The sequence below is a fragment of the Atta cephalotes genome, assembly GCF_000143395.1.
Source record: "Atta cephalotes unplaced genomic scaffold scaffold00039, whole genome shotgun sequence".
Taxonomy (NCBI): Eukaryota; Metazoa; Arthropoda; class Insecta; order Hymenoptera; family Formicidae; genus Atta; species Atta cephalotes.
Window position 1 is genome coordinate 398244 of NW_012130103.1, and position 8912 is coordinate 407155.

The 8912-nt window shown below is 33.0% G+C and overlaps 2 protein-coding genes across 3 annotated transcripts in view; one reads left to right on the forward strand and one right to left on the reverse strand.

Annotated features, from left to right (window-relative positions):
* The window catches only part of LOC105621982 (kinesin-like protein KIF16B), a 17836-nt gene extending 17360 nt beyond the window's left edge, over positions 1-476 (forward strand). Inside the window, exon 16 of the mRNA XM_012203413.1 lies at positions 231-476. Within this exon, the coding sequence (XP_012058803.1) occupies positions 231-476 (246 nt within the window). The remainder of the gene's footprint in view (positions 1-230) is intronic.
* Positions 477-3273: 2797 nt separating this feature from the next.
* Positions 3274-7536, reverse strand: LOC105621983 (presenilin-1). Of its 2 annotated transcripts, none has more exons than XM_012203416.1 (7): positions 7402-7536; positions 6450-6697; positions 5296-5505; positions 4528-4748; positions 4185-4457; positions 3504-3742; positions 3274-3429 (listed from the first exon to the last, which is right to left on the reverse strand). In XM_012203416.1, exons 1-7 carry the CDS (start codon positions 7534-7536, stop codon positions 3274-3276), a joined length of 1482 nt encoding a protein of 493 aa, XP_012058806.1. The 2 variants fall into 2 exon arrangements, with proteins under 2 accessions (XP_012058806.1, XP_012058805.1); XM_012203415.1 differs by having other exon boundaries at positions 7399-7536.
* Positions 7537-8912: the final 1376 nt, after the last annotated feature.

Genomic DNA, 8912 nt, shown 5'->3' on the forward strand with positions numbered 1-8912 from the left:
AAATTAAATTAACTTACTTACTTTACCTAACTAACGTCGACGACTTACCTACGACACACTATATTTATTATAATATACTTACTTACTATATATATATATATATATATATATATATATATATATATATTATTTGTATATATATATATATATACACACGATTCAGACCATTTTCATAAATGTAAGCACGCATTCGCAACACAATCGATTTTACGGAGACTCTTTGATCACAGGTCGCTGCGATACGATTCCCCCCACGCCAAGTCTTTCCAAAGTACGAAGTCGTAGCGAGGCAACGTCGGAAACGCCTCGAAGAATATCTTCGCCGATTAATTCAAGTTTGTTCGGAACTGCCGCACTGCGAGTCCCTATACAAATACAACGGCAATCTTAGTAACATAAACAAACAATCTTTATTGGAGTTTAGCTCGTTTTTCAGGCGCGGTATGTTCGAGAGCGGCAAGTACGGAACTAGCTAAAATACTATCGAGCAACCCTCATCTTTTCGAAGAATGAATGAGAGAATTGAATAAGTAAGTGAAATATGACAAATGTTTATTATTTATTGTATTTTTGTCATTTTCTTTTCTATTTATAAAAAATGCAGTAACTATAGCAAAAAAGATATTGGGTGAATTGAGTAGCAACGACGTTTATAGAATGAGTCTCGTAACATTTATCGTACACAATACTTACATTCCTTGATATCCTTACATATCAATTCTACGAAGAATCATATAAAAATGAAAGGCTAAAATGTTCCGTAACTCATTGATACTTTCAATAAGAGTATTACATTTAGTAATCGAGTTGCAAATGTTAAGTGACTCATCCTGCTTTAGTCGTTACAAAAAAAATATGTATGCTTCCAGAAGCTTAGCGATCGTAAGACTGGTTTGTAGAAAATAAGCGTTCTTCACTGATACTGTCTCGTGCTCGCCGGAAAATTCGCACAGAGACAATAATGTGGAAAGGAACGTGATATATTCTTTATGAGAGAGGAAAGAGCAGCTAGCAAGACGAAATATATCGCGATTCATAGCGATTTATTTTCTCTTTTACAGATATTTTCCTAATGTCTTTCCAATAGAATTTCCCGGTAGAATTCACGAAGTGTACTTTCCTTCGATATAGTCAAATCATGTAATTAATATTATCATTCCAATTACGTTTCACTAGCACAAACGTACATTATTGTAAATTACGGTGCAGCGAAAGAACGAATTCGTCAACGGTGACCATAACTTCGCATAGTTTATTCGATAGCTGAAGAGTATTTATTTTGTGTGTCGAAAAGCATTTTGTATGCGCGAATCGATTAGCGAATTAAGACTCCAATTCCCATTAGCATAATAATAATTATCGGCTTGTGAACGTAGCAATGCATTACAAGCGAAAAAAAATATCATATCTTTGTTAAAGTTCTTCCGCTTTCGGGATCTATCGCTGGCTGTTAATAAAATTTTTATCACTACTTCAGGTACGTATTCTAGAGATCCAAATAAGAAAAGAAATTCATATAAATATGTATATAGAAATGTAAAGATTAAAAAGAAACAATATTTTCTTATATCTTCCAAACTTAAAATATGAACAAAATAAAAATTTGCTGAAGTATTTTTTTTATTTTATTCATTGATTTTTCGAGTCATTTTTTTATTTTTTGGGACAGGAGGAAGAATTCAAAATTTTTAATAGAATTTTACTGCACTCAGAAAATAAAAAATTAAAGAAATTGATTAATTACAACATTGTAATTGAGACTATAAGAGAGTATCTCCAGATACATATTTCTATGAATTTTTTTTCAAACTGTGGCCTTTAAGTATCTGGAATAGTGGTAAAGTGTTTATTAATAGACGCACTGTCTGTCTGCCTGTTTGTGTGTACGTATGCGTGCATGTGAGCATAAATGTATATAATGCAAGGAATTAACAGAATACTGTTAAAGTTGGAGTTGTTATGCAGATGTTAGCGTTTATTTGAATATTAATACTAAACCAAAGTTGATCAATAATATTATTGATTTGGAAGATGTCACTGCATTGCTATGGATGACAATTGATCAGATCGATCGGGTTGTATGATTGAAGTATTAAAATTTATTGAAATGCATCTTATATTGGCATGCAAAAAATCTTGAGATAAAAAGCTTGTTCGTTATATAACCAGGACATTTCGTCTTGTATTCTTATCAGATGTTCAAAGATGTGAAAAAAATAACACTTTCAGCTTCAAGAAAACTATTATATTTAGTATGTTAAAATAAAATCTATATAAAAAAAACACTAAGCGCTACAAGTACGATAAATATGCTTTTCCGTAGTGATAAAAAAAAGGTATTTATTCCATGGCTGTGTGTAACCTGGACTCGAGAAAACCCCACAGATTCATCCTGGCTAATAATTAATAATTAGTGATAGCGAACTCGACGCTCTAGAGTAACGGCACCGTTCAGTGCGTACTGCGAATACAAATCGAGATGAGTGTATAACGAGGCAGTTATTACTTATTCGAACGGACATTACCTCGCGTATTTCATACAATTCACCGCGATCATCCAGTCGTTATCCGCTTTTTTTATACATGAACCTACGAGACCTATATGTTCCATAAGTGTAACAATGGAGTACAATAAATTGTTATAATGCAGCGCATTTTCCCGCTTGATTATCACATATTACCGCGATGAAATGTAAACCGCTTCCATAACGAGGCGTTCTTGTGAATTCGCTTCGCATAGAAAAATACTAAAGTAATTACATCCTCTATCATTCTCTATGCTATCTATATTAAAAATTTAAATTAGTATTTCCCTTTTCTCTGAGCATTTTAAGACACACATACATACGCTCACATAACATACACTTGATACATGATTCTCTGATAAACATTTAAAAGTGTAGGTACTTTTCGTCTTGATTTGTTTAAATGTCTAGTAAAAATTTACAAAAAACAAGTTATATTTAAAAAAAAGATCAGCTCGAGAAAGTAATATAATATGAACAAATAAGTAATACGAACATTAATCTTTACAGGACGTCTATTTTCAAACCTTAGTCTATTCTTAAATGAAATTTGTTATAATTTATTATTTCATCGTATTTGTTGCCTCAAAATATGACACTGCTTTAACATCTATATGATTTTATCGTCCTATAAAGATTAAAGATAATGCGGCAGATACTAAATGGATAAGTAAACGGTCATTGTTCTCTTGACATTCGATTTAAATAAATTATACTAAATTAATAGGATAGCTTGTCATACCTTAATTTAAATGAACACTTGCTCGCTCGCTAAACTATCAGCAAACGGCGCGACAATTGCTCTCGTGGCAAAATAAAATGTCAAACCGAACGTGGTAGAAATTGGCAACGCGGGTAACGGTTTCTTGAATATAGCCAGCAATAGCAGTGTTAAACAGAGGCCCTATATAAAAAAAAACAATCGATTAAAAAAATTTTATCGATATCCATTGCAATAAGCAATTTTAAAATACATACAATAAGAATAGCAACGAAACAAGCCAACGTGGTATTCCAGTCTCCATAAGTGGACGCCTTTCCAACGAGGACACTGTAAAATATAAAATCCCCGAGACCTAGTTTAACTCCACGTTCCTCCTCGGCGACCGCAGCTTGTCGTTGCGACTCTCGCGGACGATTATCCTGCTGTCTCGCGCTTTCTCTCATCGCGGATGAGTTCTCGCGCACCTCTTGAACACGCCTCGTGCTACGTTCATCTATATAATCAAGATTAATTCAGTTTTTCATTTAAGACCTGTTTGTTAATATTTAAATTTCTATTTTATAACTTTTAATGATAATGTCGACTACATGTCATTACATTGTTGTTGCGTAGTTTTTTTATATATATATATATTTATGTATATATTTATGTATATAAAACTTGCGCAACAATATAATGACATCAACATTATCGTTAAGAAAAGAATTACAGAATAGGAACCTTGAATTTCGATGTTTTAAAAAAATTAAATTATATAATTTATTAATCCATAGAGCTTTTGATTACATTAATCATACATGGCTGACTGATTATAAGCTCTCTATTGTTATTTTCAATGTTTTCCGCAATCCATAAAATTTGATTACATTAAATAGTTAAATTAATAATTAACATAATTCTTTCTACTAAAAATTTCATTAATATTTAATTTGTACCGTGCGTTTCAACCCATTCGGGAGAGAAACCTCCTTCTTCTGTATCGCCTGATACTGGATTATTTTGATTGTCCGCTTGACCACGCGTAGGAGACGCTGCGGTATCTCCAGACGCCATTGTAGCTGCTTGTACATATCCAGCGTAAGTCACAGTAAATGAGTATAAGATGGTAGAAGAATATATTAGAGCAGGGAAAATAGATTCGTTTCTTTCCTGCGCGGTTTCGACAAGTATCCTTAGTGGACCCTTCGGCATTAAAACCGCAATCAAATCTATAATGCAAATAAGAATATAAGATCATCCTTGTATGTGTGATAAGTTTCCATCTTGAAAACGTCTTACCCCAAATACTTATAACACCGAGGACAACCCATGCTGTCCATTCAGGTAAATATTTAATGAAAACGAGTGCCATCAAGGCAGAAATAAAGATCAGATACGCCTGTTGAAGTTGTAATGGCCCTTGCCAGTGAATGCAAATCATTCCGACTACACCAAAATTCCATAAGCCTATACCTAGCGTGAATAAATCCATTGGAATGTTGTAAGCTTTCAACATTTGTCTGTAAGTACAAACACATCATAAATCTTCTTTTAGATGTTAAAGACAGAAGCCAATTTCCACCAAAGTAAATTAATCAACTATACACACTAGGGGTCTCAGAAACCCCAGAGCAATTTGCTAAATCGAGATTTTTTTCATGCTTTTAAACTTTTCTTTTTTTTAAATCTGTATATCTCGAAAATTTTTTAATCTGTATATCTCCTTAATTCTATCGATTTTTACATATTATGGATTTGTTTCTTAATCAATTCTCTATCAATTAAAAAAAAATTAATTGAAATATGTCCATTTTTACGGAAGTTACGGTAACAAATATGAATGGAGCCTCAAAGATCCGAGTGTATATTAAAGATAGAAAGAAAGAATAAAGAAAGAAAATGTATAGCTAGGGTTAACTTTAGTCTTGATTTAATTTATTCTGTTTATCTTTTTCTGAATCTTAAAATTAGAAAAAGTATGTATTTATAATTTACTTTTTCTAATTCTTAAAATTGGCAAAATTTGATAGGAGTGTTTTAAATTTATACTTATATCTTTACACTTACTCGCAATATAGAGCGGAAAACATTGAAAGTAACAATAGAGAGCTTATGATCAACCAGCCATGTATGACTTTATAAAATCTGTATTTGTAAAGGATGATAAGTATCACAGTCATAACTACAATGACGCTCATGAGAATCAGCGAATTGGCAAACGCCTGCCAAACTTTGGTACTCGTGTCGGAGCTGTCCTCATGAAACGGAGTGTATACTCTGAAAAATTGTTTTGTTATGATAAATCAGTATACAGCATGATAACGTAAGACCTTTTTTTATCGTTGCATTGGATTACATTAAAACTTTCTTGTTTTATTAAACTTTAAATATATAACTATTTCTTTTTAAGGAGATTTTCACGTTAGAGAATAAAAAAAATCGATTTTTTTTGCTTTCTGAAAGCTTATAAAAAATATAATTATAATAAATTTGGAAATTAGCGCTGTATTATGTGAGTGATAAATTTCAAATTATTAAATTGTATCTTATATATTTAATTCATATACATGTTTCGGTTAACTTTTAGCCATTCTCAGTACATACAGATATATCCATGTAATTAGGTGAGCGATGAGCATAAGACGTATAAGACGTATACAGTATCCGTATGTTTTTCGTTAATTTAATATCAGCAATTTTTTCATGTGAAGTGGTCAATCACTGTTTTTTAGAATGAAACGCAACTAGTTGGTGGCTAGCTGGGTGGTGCAACCGTGATTAATTGTCATTATCACCTGAACTAGAATTAATAGTCTATGTTGATTTTTTTATTATTTTTTGGAAGGTCAAAGAGAAATAAAATGAGCAAAATTCGAATAATTTTTTCAAATTATCACCATTGGCAAATATGCACGTGATATTAATTATCCTAGTTCAGAGAAGAATTACAAATCTATTTATTAAGAAAATGCTTCATTTTTTGCTTTGTAAAAAACAAACATTAAAAAAAATATATTTTTACATGTACATTGCACTTTCTAAATCTGTATTATTTTTTAAGTATACCTAAATTTTTATTCATTAAAAAAATTATCAAAAAACATTTTTGAAATCAGCTCTCTAATAAAAGTAAAAATCTCCTTAAGTACAACAAGTATACGCTAGTTCAGTCACAAAGAACAACAGAACATATAAGCCATTATTGTGAAGATGAAACTCACAAGTACATTCCTTTGGTTGTATAGAAATGGACTGAGCTAATAGTGGCTACCACAACCAGCATACACAGCGAAACAGGGACAAAGAGTTTGATCACATGTGCTGCTCCATATTTCAGTTCTTCTTCTTCCTCGTCTCTGTAGTGCCTCCGTCTATTTTGATTATTGCTACCGGATGTGCCTCGTCTATTTGATCGGGCGACAGCTGAGCCTGGCGTTTCGATGTGTACCTCAGGAACTCCATTTTCTATCTGTAACAGAGGAAAAACATTTAATGATAATATCTTAAATCCTTTTGCCAACAAAAAAAATTAAAAATATAAAAAATCTTGGATTAATCTTCTTTTAGTAAAATGAATCAAATGTAATTTCTGGTTTATTTATAATGTCCATACAACAGAAAAAAAAATTTCATGACATCTGATGCTTTCCAATAAGAGACACAGTATAACATAGTGATGATTTTATCTTTAGCTGTTTTCAATAGAAAAATAAAAATAAGAGACACAGAAGTTGTTCTCTCCTTCTTAATATTCAATGAATAACATATAAAAATAAAAAGACACTTGTGTAAACTGTCTCCTAAAAGAAAAGCAGCTTTGTTTAACATTAGCAAACAAGGACATGATTCACTGTGTTATTTATGTATATAAAATGTATCATCTGTATCTTTTGTTCAAAAACTTTTATTATTTACTCCTTTTTACTCATCTTATTACATTGATTAGATGAAAAATATATAAACAGCATGAGAGAGAGTCTGATCCAACTCTACTTTTCTGTATATCTTGAATAACTTGAAAAAAAAAACTTTGCCATAGAAGGGTTAAATAAAACATTAAAGATCTTTCTGACATCTTTAACGAAAGTTTCTTAAACTTTTCTGCTAAGAAAATCGAAATTATTAAAATTCTTTGAGTAAATAAAAGACTGAGAATTTTCTTTAAAAAACTACTTCTTCATTGGCACTTCTGGAGCGACCCTTCCGACGCTCGTTGTCCAGGATCAGGTCGTCCGGGCGAGATTCCGCGACGTGACCGTCCATCAGGCTTGTGTACTCGTTTGCTGAATCGTAGTCACTCTCAGACATTCATCAAAGTCTGTGTTTCAGATAGAAGAAGGCTTGTTTCTCGACAGTTCTTGCCCCGTGCTGCTTCTGATACTCTCGGCACTTTCGGCAGTTTATTCCCTCGCGTCGTAGTTATGTAAGAAGAGAAGAAACGTAGCTTAAATTCGATTCAATCCTCTCGTTTCTTTAATCATCCTAAATCGCCCGTTCTGCGAGTACAAATCTTGCTATTTGTTGACAACCATTTGCAACCTTTCTCTCTCTCTCTCTTTCTCCTGATTCACTGTGCGACTGCCATCTTTAAAAAATAAAAACTGTTCTGAGAATCTGCACTTTGTTGCACTTTCTGCTCATTTAAGATACAAGCAAGTTATAACAAATTAATTTTTAATTTACATCAGCTCTCACTTTCTCGAGTTATTCTCGGCTCTTCATTAATTTTGCACAGTTTGCAAATAGTTTAACATTTCTTTTTATTTAATAAATTTTCGTTCAATTATCGGTATATTAATAATATTAATATTATTATAGCAATTTATTATTATAACAATAATATTAATATAATTTTTTTTTAATTCCATCAGGCTGCATTTCACGCATGATGCATTATTTATCCTTGTTATTCACCGAATGTTAAACAAGGGTAAATGATGCATCATACGCATCATGTGTAAAACGGAACGCAGTTTTAAAAAAAAGCGACTAGCTTGCTCGTGGGCTGTTCGCCAAGCAAATAAATATGATTGGTTGTTACTTACAGAGCCAACCAATCATATTTAATAAAAGTTAGCCACTTTGTCTGGCTTGAATGCATCGATGATACAAGGCTGCGTTCGGAAATATCACTCGGGTGTCCCTGTGTATCACCTTATCCTTAACATGATTGGTTGAACAACAAAACATTTTCATAAAACGAGTCAAACTTTCCAAAACTCAATTGTTCGCGTGACCTCTCTTATCGCTGAAACGGCCTGTTCGAGCGGCTCGTGAAAATATACCTTTACAGCTCGTGAAAATATACTTGAAGATCTCGCCGCCTCGCGGGAGTTATAGGGGCTAAATACTGTGAATTCTGTGAACCATTCATTAGTTGGCCCGGTTGGCCGTGGTTTGCCGCCGTTTTGGCACTATCGGCATCGCCGGTACATCTGTTCCGTAGTTCTGAGTTCATTGTCCATCGCCAGTTCCTATCTTCCTTTCGCGAACCTCAATCGGATTCGATTGTTGATTTAGTTACGACGTGATAAAACAGTGGCGAGCAGTGGCGAAGGCGAAGTGAAACTTTATTGCCAGGACATATAGGCAGACTCGGGTTGTACACACGGCTGGCCGCGATCGACTCTAGGAACGGCTTCACAATCGAACTCCATCGTGAATATGCTGTGCTAATACCGTGA

Excerpts from the sequence above, each read along its gene's own strand:
- LOC105621983 (XM_012203415.1), bottom strand. The coding sequence starts at position 7,536 with ATGTCTGAGAGTGACTACGATTCAGCAAACGAGTACACAAGCCTGATG. Across the intron at positions 5,506-6,449 it reads ACAACCAAAGGAATGTACTT|AGTATACACTCCGTTTCATG; the intron begins GTGAGTTTCATC and ends ACAATTTTTCAG. Across the intron at positions 3,430-3,503 it reads GTTTCGTTGCTATTCTTATT|GGCCTCTGTTTAACACTGCT; the intron begins GTATGTATTTTA and ends TTTTTTATATAG.